The 19,315-nt window shown below is 37.8% G+C and overlaps 1 protein-coding gene across 2 annotated transcripts; it reads right to left on the bottom strand.

Annotated features, from left to right (window-relative positions):
- Window positions 1–518: 518 nt before the first annotated feature.
- nr1h3 (nuclear receptor subfamily 1, group H, member 3) lies at window positions 519–19,315 on the bottom strand. 2 transcript variants are annotated; one of them, XM_041788972.1, is made up of 10 exons: window positions 19,122–19,315; window positions 11,336–11,418; window positions 10,288–10,530; window positions 8,363–8,629; window positions 7,990–8,195; window positions 5,269–5,448; window positions 4,848–4,947; window positions 4,363–4,476; window positions 4,148–4,242; window positions 519–2,220 (listed from the first exon to the last, which is right to left on the bottom strand). In XM_041788972.1, the coding sequence occupies exons 2-10, from the start codon at window positions 11,376–11,378 to the stop codon at window positions 2,074–2,076; spliced, it is 1,395 nt and encodes a 464-aa protein (XP_041644906.1). In that variant the 5' UTR covers window positions 11,379–11,418; window positions 19,122–19,315; the 3' UTR covers window positions 519–2,073. The 2 variants fall into 2 exon arrangements, with proteins under 2 accessions (XP_041644906.1, XP_041644897.1); XM_041788963.1 differs by having other exon boundaries at window positions 19,127–19,315.

The following is a 19,315-nucleotide window of genomic DNA, read 5'->3' as shown; positions in this document are numbered from 1 at the left end:
TGTTTTGCACACCCGGAGTCCTAGACTCAAGAAATGACTGGTGATTGTTCTAAACATGTATAGGTTCACATTTCAAATGTCAAATCAAAAATTCATGAGCAATAAAAAAATTTCTTCTCATAAAAGCCATGAAAAACAAATCTGTTTTTGTGTTTTTCTTCTTTTAAACTGCTGACAATTCCATATAATGTGCAATATTCATTAATCAGATGTTGAAAAGTCAAGTTCAAGCACTCCTGGGAAAAGGGACCAAAGCTCTCAGACTTAGGGCTTTATCTGACTATTTTACAGTCATAATAACAAAAAATTTCCAAATCACCATTTTTAGACTCAGTAGGTGAAGGGTTAAAGGGGTAAAATATGGGACCTTTAAATTGAGAGTATTACCCCATCTGTGATGACTTTGCTCTTTGGCAGTGACGGTAAGCCCCTGAATAACCAAAGTTACCCACTCTGGACTATAATAATCCAAGTCTTGTGTTTATACCTGGAAAAAGACAGAAACAGACAGCACAGTGTTGTATTTGCATTGACATTCCTTTATCATCTGTTATGTATTTCAAGTTTACACTGCACAGGAGATTTCATGGAAAACACATCGTCTCTGTAGTCATGACATACTATTTCTACTCATTTCTTGTTCTCTGCTTCACGATGAAGAAGATTTTGGTACAGTTTTTAGCGAGGCTTTCCAGAATCTGACCAGTTAAAGCTGTTGGTTCCGAGTACCTGTTTGAGGAACATACTCAATGACTATGGTAGACCATTAATTTAAGCTAGTTTTCCATCAGAAATTCAGCTCACAGGTATTCATACAGTATATTATCAAAAATAAAGACTGTGAAAATCTCTATGTTACTCCATGTTTGTACATTTCTTTCTTCTTTAAATGCTCGTGGAATAAAAACAAACTATGTAAGTAACTGCACTGCTTCATTATGAAATGAACAAAAGTACATCGAACATGAACATAAAAACAAACAGAAGGAATTCTTTCTAGTTTGATCTCTGTCAGTAAATTGTTTTTTTTTTTTTTTTAAAAAGCACTGTCATAAAGATGTTTACTGGACCTTTTAAAACATCTTTATATGGAATTTAGAGAAATGTCAGTACCAATTATTCAAAGGTACTTGTGCTCAAAGTAAATTAAAAAAAATAATTAGTTGCATACCATTTCCTGTAAATAAGGGGTAGAATTTGCCAGTCTCCTGCAGGGGTTTACTTTCTTGTGCGTTAGTATGTGATTGTACAATCTTGAGGATACTTTACATGTGTGCACTCTACACATTCTGCCTGTGAAAATAAATATACAATTTTACACCAAAGTTAATGGGCATCTACAAATGACCAAAAGGGTCCCTTATGCACTGGAAAGAAAACTAATCTAGAAATTTAAGAAGCCTCTGATTCCCAGAGGTCTACTTCACATTACTTTACCTGAGCGACTACATCAACTCATCGATTTCTGCGCTTACTCCAAAAGGAACACAAGCCATATTACAATGCACAATACCAACCGGATGGTCTACCGTTTTACTCAAACATCAATAAAGTCATCAGCAGATCAGGGTCTGCTCATGCTTAACTCTGCTTTTATTTCCACCTATTGCACGGCTGCAAAAATCACTATTTCAACACAAGTTGTGGCTGCAAATCTGGCGTTGGAGGCAGCCACGGCTAAGACCTGCTCAGAAGTTTGATTCTAATTTTTAGAGGATGAGCTCGGAACTGCACTAGAGATCAACAGAACTTTCAAATAGTATTTAATCACTGGCTATGGAGCCTGATGCCGGTGTTCAGTATCACCATAATAATGTCAGCATCTACCCTCAAAGAACAACAAAAAAGCTCAAAGAAAAAAACACTAGGTGTCCATAATCGTCCATATGAACTCAAACCATTCAGCAGTCTGTTTGAGAACAGAAGATATTTTTTGCTCTCCTCCCATCAAAAAAAAAAAGTCAAACATAACCAATCCCTGACAAGATGGGCAGAAAGGAGTCTTTGTTTTTGCTTCATGCCAGGTCTGTTTCAGGCTTCACAGAGATGCAGATAAGGAAGTCAGGTTCGCAGTCACTCAGTGACATCCCAGATTTCAGAGAGTAACGGGGGAAGCTTCTTGTCCTGGAGGCGAAGGGCAAAGACCTGCTCCGAGTGGACACTACTTAGTGTACGAAGGCTCACCAGCTTCATCAGCATACGGGGAAACATCAAGTGATCCTGAAGAAAACAAAGTATTTTTAAAATACAAGCACAAGGGGAGACTTTCCATTCTAAAATTAAATATGTCAGAAACAGGTAGAATTAGAGTCAGGCCAACAACTTAGCACGTTACTGGGGCTTTTAGAGATTGTTATCAGCATAAATGTTATCTGCTATGCATGGATGGAAAACTTTTATAAAGGGTAAATTATGCAGAAAAAGTTGGATTAGAAAGACATTATGTTTCTCCAGCAAAGGCATGCTCTGACTCAAAAGCCTACAATATTCTAGGCACTGTCTGCAGCAGATGTAGAAACAAAGCCTGAGCAGACAGCAGTCCAAGCTAGACTTAGCTGACAATTCATTTAACAACCATACAAGTTTTCCCTGAAGAAAGCCGCATTCTAGCTAAGTTTGCATTAGCATATTATGTGAAAGTTAGTTATAAACATTTTTTTAATCATTTAAGCTTAGAAAAAAATCAGACTATCTGCCATGTTGGTTATCAGTGAGGTTTCATCTGTTTAGCTTCAATAACTTTAAAAGGTAAAAGTATTTATTTACACTCTTTTTTTCAGTCTGAACTTATCTATATTTCAGTCTTGGCTTAAACGAATATACATAAATATTGGCAGATATCAGCAAAAATCCAATTTATGCATCCCTGAAAAATAAAAAATTTTCAGCAGCATAGCATGAATAACCTTAACATGGAAGCTTTAATCCTCCTCCATCAGCTGCGCATTGATATGTAGCCAGTGGGGGAGGAGACGGGGGACTCTACGGGCTGAAGTTAGTTATTAAAACTTAAAGAAAAAGAGATAAAGTCTCAATCATTTCCGAGAAGCAGATATATAGGACAATAAAAATATCATACTGAAAAAGGGCTCCAGCTGTGCTTTATGAGAAAATCCACGAGAAGTTAAGTTAAAGGCCAAAATGATACGTTTAAAGGCTCAAAATCTCAGATAAAGAGTCAAACTTATTAGTTATTAGTCAGCACACAAAATTTAAAGTCAAAACAGGTCAATATATGAGATAAAAAGTCAAATTCATGGGTTTAAAAGGTCATAATATGTCTTAGAATTTAAACCTGTAAATCTTACAGGTCAAAATATGAGCTAAAAGTCAAAATTATGAATTGAAAAGGTTAAAAAATTGGATAAAAAATAAAATTCAGAATCTTAAAGGTAAAAATCTGAGATAAAAGTCAAATCCATAAGTTTAAGTCGTAATTGTGAGATGCAAAATTGAAAATGTGAAATGAGAACATGAATTAACTTCCTTTTTTTTCTGACTTTTTATGTAATTATTCTTCCTCTTTTACTTTTTAGAATTTTTTGACCTAACAAGGGTATTTTAAATCATCAAGGTTAAGTTTACATTTTTATACTGGAGGAAATCTGCAGACCTCATACGAGTGGGCCACTTGGAATAAACATATGATTTTGCAGGCCGGCTATAACTACCACAAACCAGATTTGGTCCCTGGGCCTTGAGTTTGACACCCCTGTGTTAGGGGATGGAATAATGCATACAGAACCCAAGTGTGTATCTTAGCCCCCCCAAAACCCCTGTAGACCTCTAAGTGGTAAATATAAAAACGTTTTAACTGTTAATTATCATAGTTATTACTCTTTTCACATTTTGCAGGAACTTTATTGGGTTTGGAGACAAATATTTGATTTTGTTTTACACAGATTTTTAAGTTACGGTGAAAACTAACAGGGGGTAGCTGGCCTACATTTAATGATTGCAATAAAGTAAAACTGTTCCCCTTAGCCAAACAACCGCTTCTGTAACTGTGTCACCCTCCACCACCAGTCTGGACAAAATAGATCTGACCTCAGCCCTGACCTGATGTGCTTGTGTTGATGACGATGGCTAGGTTAGGCTGACATTGTCAGTCAGAGGAGAGGGGTTATGTGAACAGCAGGGCACTTACATTTGGTCTCTTTATCATGATGTAAGAGCGCAGGGCGTCCACATAGGGCTGCTGCAACCGCTCCACCAGATCGTGGTCCTGTACATTTGGCCGATCTGAGCAGAGGTGACCGAACAAAACAGGACAGCTGTTTGTGTATGGTTTTATCTTAGATTTTTTTTTAAGTAAGCATAATTGAGAATTAACTGCAGGTTCTTAAATGAGTTATTTCTGACCTGCAGAAAAGATGTTAATGGCAATCAGCAGGGCATATTCAGCCTCATCCAAATGCAGGTCATTCATTCCTTTTGAGAACTCAAAAATGGGGTTAATGAACTCGAACTGTAGTCCTGAGGAGGTGAGAGTTGAGAGACACAGAGAGAAATGTCACTTTAAAGAAGGAAATGTGGTGCAATAACACTGTAGGCTTCAGGTTTTCCTTAGTAAAGCACATATACTTATGAAAACAGTGGGGCAAGAGAACAAAGATTCTTTTTATAAACATGTATGACAAACATAGACTTGTCTTAAAGCTATATAAAGCATTCTTAAGTCATTTTATAGCACAATCCTACTCGGGTATGAACAAAAAAGGCTTTTTACACTGGATGAAAGGACTAGAAAACCATAAAACAAATGTGAAATACATGCAGTCAGCTAAAGTGTCACCTAACAGTCTCTTTTTTATAATAATTGGAGAGATTAAAACCAGTATGTTCACCTGCTTTGGCGAAATCCTCCTTATTATAGCTGAAATCCTTCAGAAATGTTATGCTATCGATAGCAGGGTTGTACCGCCGAGATGTCTCTAGCAGCATAATCTGAGGAAGACAAACACATTTTTATAAATGAAATACTAAAATAGAGGCATACTAATATGCAGGTGTCTGAAGTGGTCAGCAGGTAGCAACATATTTAAAATGACAGCACTGCTTTGGAGAGAAACGCCTGCCCTCTGCCAAAGAATTAAGAGATTTTTCCTGCTGTTCTTTCGTCTTAAAAGTCCTGCAGCTCTCTTGAAACATATTTTAATATTGTGGCTATGAAACCAATTATGAACGATTACAATGCCATGCATTTAAAGTAAAGCAAACTTGAAAACGAAGCTTCAGCAAACAGTCTTGTGATAAACCATGACAAACCTCAATAGTAGACGTCTTCAGCAGAGCGATCTGGTCCTCCCTTGTGAGCTCCAGGAAACCAGGAAGCTGCTTCGCAAAATCCACAATCTCCTGGACCGACATGATCGCGAGCTCAGTGAAGTGGGCGAACCGCTGCTGACGTACTTCTCGATTCTGCAAGTCCTGACTCTGTGGCCATGGCTGTTAGACGCACACACAAAGAAAAAGTATGAATTTATTAGCATGAAGTTAGTTTAAAATCAGCAAAGCAGTAAGCTCTGGGTCAAACATGAACAGCAGTAATAATAAAATAAAAATCTGTTTTGACTGTACGTGGAATCCAAAAAACACACTCAACATCTCTTAAGGCTTTGTTTTAATAAGTCAATTTTTTCATCTGTAAAAATAGAATATTATATTTTGCCAATCATGCTTGCATAACCACTCTGTCAGCATCTGTCCAAGTCATTTAAATGACTATTAGTATTTAGAACAGTGTCTGCAGCTCCTTCACTTTAGACACTGCTTCAACCACGTAACAAAATAGATAAATGCCAAAATTTGAAGTCAGCCACATAACAGAGAGGCGGAAGAAAAGTTGCACCATGACACCTGGGCTTGTGAAAATAACTGAAATGTATGAAAGGCTCTGTTAGCGTGGATGGACTCTGTGTTTTTTCCTTTTCAAAGAGTAAAAAAAAAACAAACAAAAAAGAATAATTTTCACCTCTTTATCTTTTATCATTGCAGTGTGAGACTATTTGCCTTGTACTTCAAATGTTTACAATAAATAGGAAAATAAATGCATCAGACTCAGTGTGACATTTTTTTATTTGACACTGGATCCAAAATTGGCACTGAAGCATAACAGACTCAGTACACAAAGGCCTTTATGGCCTGTGTCCACAGCTAGCAGCGCTCATTTTCAATAAACAGCCAATAAAGTACAGTGGTTTAAGAGTGACGCTCGGAGGGAAAACAAACACCCTCAGAGTCAGCTGTTTGTCACTGCTCTGAGCGCTCCAAAACAGTCAGAACTTTTTAAACAGAGCCGTGCACGTCAGTGTCACTTCTCTCTCACTGGCCAATCAAAATTACACTATTTCCCATGAATTACCTAGACCACTGATCATCAACTGGAGGCCTGGGGCCAAGTCAGGCCCCCCACAGCTTCCCAGCTGGCCCCCAGAAGATTATTACATTCAAAAATGTGTGGAAAATGTGTTATGGTATTTGTGTCTTTTCATAGAGCCATTGAAGGAACCCCAAAATTAAGAGAGACTGAAACATTTGTCTGGATTGGCTTGATTCTTGAAGAGTTCCACAAAAATCTCCTATCAGCCGTTATTCATGATTATTATTATTCATGACAAATTCATACTCATCAGTCCATTCTTGATTAAAGCTTCTGGTTACAGTATCTACCTACCAATTCAGGTGCTTTGAGGATGTGTTTCCTTAACTGGATATCAAAACCAAAAGACTAGTGTCATGCTTGTGTTTTTCACCAATCAGGATTTGAGATGTTTGACTCAAATCCACTGCTGAACAACGTCACAGTCCAAAAATATGTGGCTAAAATATCTCAATCGCCCCCTTGTGGCTGGGTGCCGTTTAAGCAAGAGGGACTGAATTCACAGCTAATAGCTAAAAAAAGGTACATTTCAAAGGAAATTAAAAAACATGTAGATTGAACTAGTTTGCTTATTTAACAATCTGGTCCCCACAGTGTCTGCCAAGAAAAAATCTGGCCCTTGTGCAAATGTCATTGGTGATCCCTGACCTTGACCATTGCACTCCACCATAATCTAATTTGCACCACCAATGTCACTTTTTCATAAAGCCAACATCTCTAACTGCTTGGCAGTGAATCCATATGCTGCCAACACAAAGTGAACTACACTGTGTGACTGAGCTTTAGACACTTAGGGTGAATCCCATTTCTACCCCTAAGCCCTTATCTTAACAGCAATTGAACAGCAATCAAGTGGCGTTTTGTTCCTTAAGGGAAGGTTTTCACCCCTTCACACTTTGTTTCAAGGATAAGGGGTAGATGGAGGGGAAGGGTTAAGGGGTAGAAATGGGATTGGCCCTTAAGCTACACCTCAAAACATCTCAGGGGAAACATTTGTTCCTCTCCACCTTATATCCATGAAAGTTCTGCGTATCCGTATGGATTCACCCACTACATCTGTGTCTCTCACACGGGTGTGGGCTGCATAGCGCTCTACCTACCCTATTTTAATATGGCATAATTCAAACAAACATTATGCAACATTGATATGTAATGGAGCAAGTACGAGAGTGATTTTTTTCCCTGATCTTGTTTTCATCACTGTTAGGAACCAGAAATGGTTGAGATGCAGGTGGCCTAGTGGTTAGGTCGTTCTCAATGTATGCAGGCAGCCCAGGCTCAAGTCCAGCCTATGGCTCCTTTCCCACATTTCTCTCCCACTCTCTTATCCCCGTTCCCACTATATCCACTCTCCTCCTCTCTAAAATAAAGGCATAAAAATCCCCCAAATCTATCCTTAAAAAAGGACCAGAAAAGGTTAAACCTGGGGAAAGCGTTTGCTTGTACTGACAGAACAGGCAAAATGATGTGCTTGGTTGCTTAGAGCATGATAAAATGGCCATAAAGTATCATAAAAAGAACTTGGAAGCATAAAGACATCCACAACTATGCAGTTTATATTATATAATAAAATAAAGAGGTCAAAAACCACCCAGACGTCCACTTACCGTCACTTTTGGTCGGTCAAGGAAAGACCTCTTGTTGCATTGCTTCTGCATGGCCACCAGCTTCTCAATCATCTCCTGCTGTTGGGGATCCAGTGCAGCTGCTTCCTGCGGAGGGGTGGGGGTGACCACTGTGGACGTGCGGGCTGTTTCCTCCTCCTGCTGCTTCTTCATTTTCTTCAGTCGGATTTGTTCCTCAGAGAGCACACCTACAGGTCAAAGAGGGAGGCAGATATTGACAAAAGTACAATCCCCTGACTTCAAATGTTCCTTTATTCTCAAGACTTTCACTCTGGCTGCAAAAACCACAAGCCAAAAAATGCAGTGGGTTCAAAAGTTTCTCTATCGCTGATTCATCTGGCACACAGACACTCACACTGCTCCAGCATGCCCGCCTCCCGACACTTGCGCAGGCGGCACTGCTGGCACTTGCGGCGCATGTACATGTCCATTTCACAGCGTCCGTTGTTTTTGCAGGAGTACTGGGCACTTTTAATGACACTGCGTCGAAAGAAGCCCTTGCAGCCTTCACAGCTCAACACGTTGTAGTGGAAACCAGAGGCCTTATCACCACAAACACTGCACACCTCGTTGCCCAGCATCTTTGGAGCAGGCCCCTTCTTTCTTTTCACCGGCTGACCATCTATACATGCACAGGAGAGAAATAATAAAGCACTTTCAAGGAATTCTCTGGTGTAGAAATCTGCATATTGAGAGTTTCAGTGTATGCTGAAGGCAATGTCTGCTTGTCTTTCCTCATTTGAATGAAGAAAAGGTGAGTATTTCAAGGCCTCTTGTCTAAATAGAGCAAAGGTAGAGACAGCTCTGTATGCAAAATACAAAAGCACATTCTGCAAGATAAACTATGCAAATTTATGACTCAAGCACATCCTGTCTCGAAAGTCTACACAATCTGAAGAGGAAAACAATCAATCTTAAATGTAAAAAAGCAGCAGTCTTGCTTTTTGGAGGTTGTCTTTGAAAACTTAGAAATCAGTATCAAAGCTTAAATCAAAAAACTGCTTATAAAACAACTGAAATGTCTTAAATGTCCATAAATGATCATGATGACTTTTTTCTAAAGGTTCACTCAGTTTTGTTTGACTTTCTAAATAACGCTGGTATCATAATTAACATGTTTGAATTACTACACCTCAATACTGTTAAAAGATGCGTCAAACCAGTATTTCAATTAGGGTGAGCACTGAAATCAGGTACCAATGTGGTGCTGTGTCTGATACCTACTGGCCAAATCAAAACTACGATTTCTGTGCTTCTTTTTAGCACCCTACTCTTCCAAAGTGACCCCTGCTACTCCAAATGACAGGCACAAAATACCATATGGAATTAACATGGATTATGTAGGCCTAGGCTCTTATTATTTCAGCAGAGCATGACTGTCTTTTATTCATATGCCTGCCTAGAGAAATTCAAGAATGGAACCAAAAAAGTCTGTTTACTTTTGCATGAATACAACAGGGTCCTCAGTTCAAAACAATTAAATAAAACAAACGGCTCCACTCATCATCTTTTATTGTTTTGATTGAAAGAACCTAGCAGTAGAATGTATATACTGAGAATTTAGAGCATTTTTAAAAATGATAAAAGTAGACTTTGGAAAAAACAGACAAACAATGAAAATGTAAACATTTTTAGTAATTAAAAACACCAGTTAAGACTAGAACAATGTATGTAAGTATAAAACACAGTTGAAAGACACTAAAGAGTGAAGTATAATCATTAAATCAGTACTAGTAGATCAGGATCTACAGGGTGGTGACCGCGCTGGATGGTAACTTAGTTAGGCTGCTTAAGACTGTAATTATGAAAATAATTCCTCCATTAAAACAAATTTAAAAAGTAAGTCAGCAGGCATGACACCATGAAAAAAACACCTGTGGGTAGGTGGAGATTAACAGAATAAAATACTGGTTGTTCTCGTCTCAAGGAAACCCAGTCACACACTGATGCATACTTGCAGAGACACGTCAGCGACACAATACTATTATCCCCATTTTTACTGCATCCTGTCCAATGTAATCAAGAATGGACATCATAAAAGTCTTACGTTCTCAATTAAGGCCTGTCAGCTCATATATTTTTATTTTCAGTATGCACTGAGCAAGGATGTCCTTTCATCCCCTTAACAAAGACAAATGATGGGGACAAAAGCAGGAGGATAACAGTGTAATCTTTTCTCTACCAGACACAGTCTCTGAAAGGGTTAGCAAAATTTGACATTGTTTTAATCCATTTAACACAGGACTCATGTTTTAACCAGCTGTTTAAATTGTCCCTCACCTATGCTGGCAGATGTGTCGCCTGCAGCTGGATCCAGCTTGATATCGTTCGGCTCCACCAGCAGAGGGCTGCTCATCTCCGTCAGTGCAGGGCCGTTATGAGGGGGGACGGGGAAGTCATCTGTCTGCGAGAGGCCAGCCAGCGACAGCAGGCCTTCGTGCTTCATTGTGGTGCTTCCACTGCTCTCCTCAACCATGCAGTCCAGCTGCAGCTCAGAGGCCCCGTCAAACACCTTACTCTCATCTGACGGAGGAACACAAACGCATTCATGTTCAATAACAACCACTGATTTCCTCATATGAACAACAGATGTCCATGGTTAGTGTGAGATTTGACAGCCAAAAGCTTGTTTACAGCACAGAAACCAATGCACTTTAACCAGATTTACTTTTATAAGTCTTAAATTATTGACTTTTCCTTAAAGTGCTTTTATTGTTCGAAGATGTCCTGCTCAAAGCTCTCATTGGTATGGAAGCCCAGTTCTACCAATTAAAAAAAGAAAGATGTGGAAGTTAGGCATTTTAAGAAAAGAAATCCTACTTCATAATTACATCATATTAATGAGATTAGAAAGTCATAATCATGAGATAAAAAAGTAATAATTATGAGATTAAATAGTCGCAATTATGAGATAAGTAAAGATTTATTAGATATTTATTAATCTCCTAATTATGACTTTTTATCTTATCACTTTTTATCTCAAAAGTATGACTTTTTATCTCATTATCATGACTTTTTAGCTCATAAATTAAACTTTTTATGTCATTATTTAAACTTTTTATCTCATAAGTATGACTTTGTATCCCACATTTTCGACTTTTGATCTCATTATTATGTTTTCTTTAACTCATAATTATGCTTTGGGATTTTTTTTCAAGAATTGCCTTACTTTCACTTTTTTTTTTTTTTTGGCATTAATGGGCTTCCATACATTGGTATTTCGGAACACAAGAGAATTAACAAGAGCTTTACAGCAACTTAAAGGAGAAAAAAAAGAGTATTTGCAGAGCAAAGCCTGTTCTTGACTTCACAACACAGTTCTTCTTACCATGACCAACATCTGGGATATCAGTCACAGACAGCGTGGACATCTTCTGCACAGCAGCTTGTCATTACGAAATCAACGTGTTCCTGCAGATCAAAAATCACAATCAATTATCACTGCAAACTAACAAGTACCCAGAATTATAAATTGCATGTGTAAGTAAACCACTGGTTTTTGGGATTTTCCAGAGGGAAATAAAAGTTTGAAGTGTGAAAATTTTAACTGTGTAAAGCTAAGTCTGCAACATGCTGTTTGTTTACAGCTGTGTAGGTCTTTCAGTATCCTCTGTCTTTGCCAATGAGCAGTGGTTCCACATACACACACATACACTCGTATTTAGAAAAGCTAAGGCTACCCAGGACCCACTTGGAGAAATTAATAGGTTTTTGCCAAAAGATCTATGTATGAACTATCTATTTTCTTCTGGTTATTTCAAGACTTTTTAAACTCTGAAATTCTGACTTTGGTTTCTTGTAAATAAACACCTTCATACTCTAAAAAATTCCAAGTTTTTCCCCCAAAATTAGAACTTTTATTTCTCAAAAATTCATGGATCCTCTGTTTTTTTTTTTTATCTTTTAGAGCTGGCCCAATATGCTGTTGAACATTATGTCTTTTGTCATGATTTTAAAAAAGAAATACGCACTTCCAATTTTGACAGCATCAGAGCAGACAAGGCCGCATGCCACCCCTGAGATCTTTGCTGCCCTCCAAGGGGAGCCCAGACCCCAGGTTGGGAACCACCACCATAGAGAGTTTTACTAGAGTATGATATCTAAGCTTTCAGCTTGGTGAAGTCAAAAGACTCCTTGTCTTTCAATGAAGAGTCTTTCCAATCAAACCAGCACTTCACAAGCTCTTTTTACTTATCAGTACTCCTCTGTTTTATTTAAATGCAGGCTTATGACCCAATGAGGGGCAAAAGACTGTAAAAGTAGCTCTAGCCCTTATCAGTTTGGTCCCAGCACATTCTGAACTATGAAGCAGCTGCTAACTATGTTCAATGAATATGGCTGGATTTTCAATCACATCAGTGTGTGATGATGTCGGTCTGCTGTTATGGTCTTGACGGCGCATGCCTCCACACATTCTACTGGTATACTGGTTGCACTGGTATAAATGCTCTCACACCCCCTTCTCCAGGAAAATCAGGCAACATACAAGCTTATGTGAACTGAACTACAAGCCCGTCAATTAACACAAACCTTCAATCTAGAAAATATAGAACTATTTCATTTCAAGGAAAATGTTCTGATCCACATCCAGCCCGGAAGAGTGACAAATGACTCCTTTTTGTTGTATTTTCTGCATAAATTATTTGTAGTCACTCAAGAACAGGAGTATTGTTTCAGAGTGAAGAGAATCTTCATTGATTCATGTGGTTATGTAACTACAGTAATAAACATTAACAGACACACAGCATGATTGACTGTAATAAAAAAGCAGCTATTTGATCCACTAAATGTGAGGACATTTTACATAGTAACCTTGAGTAGCCTGTTCAGAGACTGAAACCAGGGTGTGGTTCAGTCACACCAGTGAAAGTGCCATAATTATTATCTCATTCAGCATAATTGAGTTCTTCGAAAGTAGGACTGCACGATACTGAAAGAAGCTGCCACTGCAGTGTTTTTATGAAAATATACAAATCTTAAACAGGAAAAATACAGAAGTGCAGTAAAAGAAAAAAAGTTTTATGTCTACCTACTGTTTCTTATAACTTATGAAATACTTTTGTTTGCAACAAGACAAAATAGACCTGATTTGCTCAACAAAACTGGTACCAGTGATTTTTACGTCCATTTTCAGATTGTAAATTGTTGCAGCACATGTCAGCTCCAGTTCTTGTCTTTCTTCATAAGTGTTACCTAATAAATCTCCCTACAAGATACCTAAAAATTTAGAGTAAAAGCATTCTGTACACCCAAGCTGAGTTTATCTACAGAAATGCTAAGCGGTAGTCTATCAGGCTATGCTTATCATCCCTGTGACATATTCTACTGCTGTGGAGACAGATGAAGCCTGGGTGACGTCAGCCGTCTGCTTACAGTAGGCGAACTGCTTTTGAAGCCAATCCGCAGCGGCTTCCATACTGAAATCGTGGTCTCAACCGAACTTTGGATCAACCTAACAACCTGTATGGTTTTTTGAACCAGGCTGTAAACCAGTTTATTTCTAGTGTAAAAAATGGCTTTTTAACAGGTGTTCAAACAGAACTTCCTGTTCCTGCAGCCAATCCCAAGTGGACACTCGCTGTATTGCAATTTTTTGCACTTCCGCATTGGCTTCATTTTTCAGGACCAGAGTTTGTCGCTTGAGAGCAACAGAGAAACTTATAGTTTAGAAACATTATTACATAAACACATTTTGACTCTTGGGCTTCATCAGGGTAATCCAGAAACAAAAGGCAACCATATTCTACAGACACATCTGCTAAAACAAGGTAAATAAGGCTCTCTGTTATATAATTTCCTGTCTATTTGGGCCAAGAGTCACACACAGCTGATGGAAAAAAAATAGGCAAGCCTTTGATTATCAGTGCATGAGACATGAGACTCAATGCTCACACAGCCAGTCTGAAAGCCCTGATTTACTAACATCCATCAGTCCATTTTCTATACCGCTTATCCCTTTAGGAGTTGCTAGAGCTGGGGCCTATCCCAGCTGTCACTGGGCAAGAGGCAGCTTAAACCCTGAACTGGTTAGTGCCAATTTTGTCAACTAAAACTATGACTACGACAGCCTTTTATCCAAAAAACTAGACTAAGACTAACAAAAATAGATATGTGATTACTAAAACTGACAAGAAGTACGTCTAGTTTTTGTCAAGATGACAAATTTTCCACTGTGAGAGTAAATCTGTCAAAAAAACAATCCATCTGTAGCTCTTCTCCCTCTCAGCTGTAGAAAGCAGGGACCCCAGGTTTAGCAGGCTGCATAGAACACACGACCATGATTTGGTACCAGATTTACGCATGCTTGGACTAAAAGTAAAGACTAAAGCGTGAGGACATTTTATTGACTAAAACTAGACTAAAATGTTTTGAGTTTTCGTCGACTAAAACTAAAAAGGATAGAAATAACTAAAATGGGACAAAAACTAAAAGACATTTTGTCTAAAGACTAAGGCTAAAAATTAGAAATAGCTGCCAAAACTAACATTGCAGTCAATCACGGGGCTGACATATTGAGACAGACAACCAGGCACACTCACATTCATACCTACGGCCAATTTAGAGTGACCGATTAACCTAACAAGCATGCCTTTGGTGGTGTGAGGAAGCCCGAGTACCCGAAGAGAAGCCACACATGCACAGGGAGAACACGCAAACTCCAAACAGAAAGGCCCTGACTGGGAAGCGAACCAGGGACCTTCTTGCTGTGAGGCAACAGCGCTATGATTTAATATCATGTAGATAAAAATAAAAATTAAGCCATGATGCAGTCATAACACAGTCACCGTGAGCCCGGTCTGAAAGGGCCACAAGTAGCAGGTAGTTTCCTGAAGCGTCATTTGACTGCACTGACTTGCAGTGAAAACATGTGCACACACTGAAGAAATAATTTATTTGTTATTTTGTATGCATCAAGATATAATCCAAGTCTTGTGATAAGTTTATAGTAAATACTCATATTGTGATGGCATTATTAGGAAAGAAAATTTAGAAGAATATTGTTCTGCTCTATTAATAAGAGTTTAAATATGTCAAGACGTGAAATGGGCTGATGCTGCCGTGCAGGCATGTACAGGATGGCCAACTGGCATTCAAAGCAGAAGTGAAAGTTTGTCATGCGCCTCATAAGGATGCATTTCAGGAAACTGATTCAGCAGACGCACATGCATGATTTCTGGATATTTTTAACTAGCGTGCATAAAGGTACACCCAGTTTAAAAACATATCATTTCTGCAACATGGTGCAAGGAAAACTCCTGATTACAAAATTATAACTATGGAACATTTTACAAACATGAAATAAAAACATCTAGGCTATTTTATGTATCTGGCATTGCTGTTAACTGTGTTACACTGTAATCACAAGTTTCTTTTATCACCTACCCTCAAATAAAAAAAAAATTGCAACCATAAATGCAAACGTTTTTACCTATAAATAAAATTAATCAAATACCTGAAAAGTAAAGATACATATAAAAATTATACTGTTCTGTAAAACAGTCCCTGTTGGGTTGGAGGAAAGAGACTACACATCTGTCTAAACAGCATAGAAATCTTTTTAACAGCTGCTTTATTTATGTAATATCACAGTATAAAGCTTAATGTATTAAAACAAAAACACATGAAACATTAAGAGGAAGAAAAGCAGAGTTCCCATGTTTAATTTAATGCTCCCAAACACAAAGATGAGCCTCTAATCTTGGTGTTTTGATTTCTTTATCCCTAGATTTACAGAGCATGTTCAAACAGCGCTGCGCAGCTGTGCTGGGTGTCAAAATCAAACAAGCTTCATGTCGGACTTTTGTGACCCGATCCACAGGTAGTGATAATCATGGCAATAGTGATAGGAACAAGGCCAGAACTCCTGCAAATTGGCAAAACAACAAAATTCAAAAGAAGTAATGTACCAACCGACAAGTTATAAACAACAATAATAATGATAACATAAGCACTTGTTTTTGGTTTTTACTGTTTGGCTCATTTGAGACAGTATTAAAAGATTATTTGGGATACAATCAAACAAGAGCAAGTCTTAAGTCCGTCTGAAACGCCAATTATGAGAGACTGTTTACATACTTATCTCACGTTCTGCATCAACTCACTCACATTTTAAAGAACACTTCCTTTCTGATAACCGCATTATTAAAGTCTACTGAAAAGTCATAACTAGGGTGTCTTAACAGTATTAGATGCAATAAGTATTTACAATGAAATCTGCTTTATTACATTGTTTCCTTTCTGAGAGCCCCAACAGCCTGCTAGTGATTCTGAATGATGTGTAGACATGACTGAGGGACAGACCTGCTTAGCTTGTTTTTCAAAAGTGAGATAGTGGTGCATTAATAATATTCATATTCTGACTGTTGCACTCTGATGTGATCATTAATAACTTTCATTTATATATAACCTAAAAAACATGTTAACAAGTGTTTTGAGGGACAAAAAAGCAGGTCTTTCTCAGAAAGGTACCATAACGAGCATCAGTAGTGGGGCGAACAGTGTGTACTCTATGAAATTCAAATGAAGGAAGGAAGAAAATGCAAAAGCAACAGATCAGCAAGAATGAATGCATATGAAAAAGAAACCATAGGTCTTAAAAGTCATAAAATAAAGTAATGCAATTGCAGGGTATATTTGGACAATCTGACATTAATCTCATAGTTTTTACTCCTATTTTCAAGACCCTCTTCATACATTTTAGGACAATTTCTGACCTGTTACATTAGGATATGGTTTTGTATATTTTATGCTGACTGGATGATAAGAATTGGACTACATAGAAAAGAAAAGGCCAGTAATGTTTCTCATTGCAGTATGCAAGTTAAGTTTTCTTGAAGCATTTAGAAACTAAAATGTGAGGAAAAGACCTCAGTCTGATACCTTCAGGTAGCTGACAGAAGGAGGTCTAATTTTTTTTTGTTAAATGATGTAAAGTAGTCGTACCAGTGCCTCAAAGTACCTTTTTATTAGTTTTGCCTCCACTGAAACTACAAAGTACAACAGCATACATTTAGTTTTAGAGAACAGAAAATTTATTCCCATTTCAGCATACTTAAAACATTTTTAATTCACATTTTGATGCACTGTGTCCATGATGACTTTACTGTTGCAGGTGATAAGTCATACCCCACTATAGTTCAGTTATATGAATTTTAATAGTCTGGTGGAGTAGGGCTGAACGATTTGCAAAAATGATCTAACCTGATTTTTTCCCAAATATTGCAATTGCGATTTGGTATGCAATTATTCTTGGGTTAATCTTATGTATTTTGTCAAATTCAAGCAATAAATAATTCCATAAATAAGATCATGTGTATTGAAAACAATGAAATCATTTCTGAAGCAATTAATCCATAGTAGCATGAATCTGAATACGGGGGTGCAACAAGCTTTAAGCTATAAAAGGAGGCGGCTGGGGTGGGGGAGGTGAGGCTGACTACCAGCTGATCGCAGCTGGGGTCTGACTTTAGTGAAGTAATGCTAGGCTTCATCAGTTTTATTTAGAATGAGCTAACTATTTTTGCTTGTATTACAAATGTGATGTCATTTGCTTTCTTTAAGGGCATTATCATTTTTATGTCACTCATTTTGATTAAGAAAAACATACATAAAACACAAAAAGGAGGATTTCTGTAAACTATTATAAAAAATTTGACACTTGAATTTGCATAATGTGCATAAAATCTCTGTCACTGCAAAAAATGTATTTATTAAACTGGAATCCTGACATATTTCAAGTGAAAGAAATATTGCAACTTCTGCAATTTAAAATCCCAGCAGGCCATATTGCGATTTAATCTAATTTGTGATTAATTGCCCAACCCTATGGGGAGTTCCAACAGAACAGGCTGTGTGGAGCATAAGCAGAAAAAACTAATTGCAACCTTGTTTATAGTATAGGAAGATATTTTTAAGTAACACAATTTAAGACCTCATGGTCTTTAATTTAAGACTTTTTAAAAGCCTAAATTTTAGCTAAACTGATAAATCAACAACTACAAAGAGGTAAAACTTCTTGGAATACTACTGTCAATAAAAAGCATCATACTTCTGTTTCTCTACCATCTGAATAAAATCACTATGTTTGATTGTTTATGAGGTAAAACTGAAATTTGCAAAGCAGCATAGTAATAAATATTGAACTTATGTGGTGTGGACAGGGAACATCCGATGTCTCACAGAGTAAGCCATATCTGATGCTTGTGTGCGGTCACTGTAAGTGCAAAATTTATTGGTAAATGCACTCAACAGGTAGTTTATGCCACAACAGCATTGTATTCATGTAGTTTGTGACTTGCTCATCTTTTCTCCATAGTCAAAAATATTTCCATACTGCTACTTTATTCCTATGGGAGGCTTTTGCTTGGCTGCTTGCCACTGGAGGAAAGAAAGAAATACAGACTTGCACTAGGAGTTTCTAAAAATAGGCTGTCTAGAAGAAGAAGATAAGGATTGGTGTTTTTACTGTTATTGTACTTGAGACAATGACCACTTAATTAATTCACTGAGCCTTATCAATAGGCTGGACATCCCTTGTGTGTTAGCAAAAAACTATGGAAATATTGTTTTTGTCATGCCACCTTTTTTTGGCACCACTGGCAGTTTTTACAAATAATATGAACAAGTAAAGCACAGTGACTGTTCTGTCAACCAAGAGCTGGTGTAAAGTACCTGCCTGTTAGAGGGACGAAAGTGAAAATGCCATAATAATAAAACAAAACACAAAAAAGCCTGCAATAGCATGAAAGGAAGTAATTTTTAACTCCCCACGGATAAGCCTCTTAATAACAAGTAAGGTGGTTATTGTTGCAGCAATCCAAGATAAAAGCTTTCTCTCAGGAGGTAATAATGAATCTAATATGCTCATTTGTATTTAAAATGAAGAAATATTGCAATAAAATGAGGCAGGACACGGCTATGGCTGAGCAATTTTGCAAATTATCTGTGCAAAAAATAATGGGATTCATAGGGGAAAAATTACCACTCAAAACTTTCCACCCAGAACCAACGCTCTTCATAACATCTCACTGTGACTAAATGAAGTCTAAGGATGACTTTTAAAGTCTGATTAAACTGCAGCAGTGATTCTGTGACAGGCATGGTGCTGGACTGACCTTACCTCTGAAGTTGATGTCTTATTTAGTGCCTATCCATCTTGCCCACAACCTCAGTCTGTCGATATCCCTGCGCTGATGGAGGACTTGCTTTCCTTGAAGATCCTTGAAGATGTCGAAACTCCCTCAGGCTAATTGGGTGGGAGCCTATGACTTGATATCTTGAAGAGAGTGAGTAGGAGAGAAGACGAGTC

This window comes from Cheilinus undulatus, linkage group 1, assembly GCF_018320785.1.
Source record: "Cheilinus undulatus linkage group 1, ASM1832078v1, whole genome shotgun sequence".
NCBI classification, from domain to species: Eukaryota; Metazoa; Chordata; class Actinopteri; order Labriformes; family Labridae; genus Cheilinus; species Cheilinus undulatus.
Note: the sequence above shows the minus strand (reverse complement) of the source record. Positions and strands in the feature narration are given on the sequence as shown.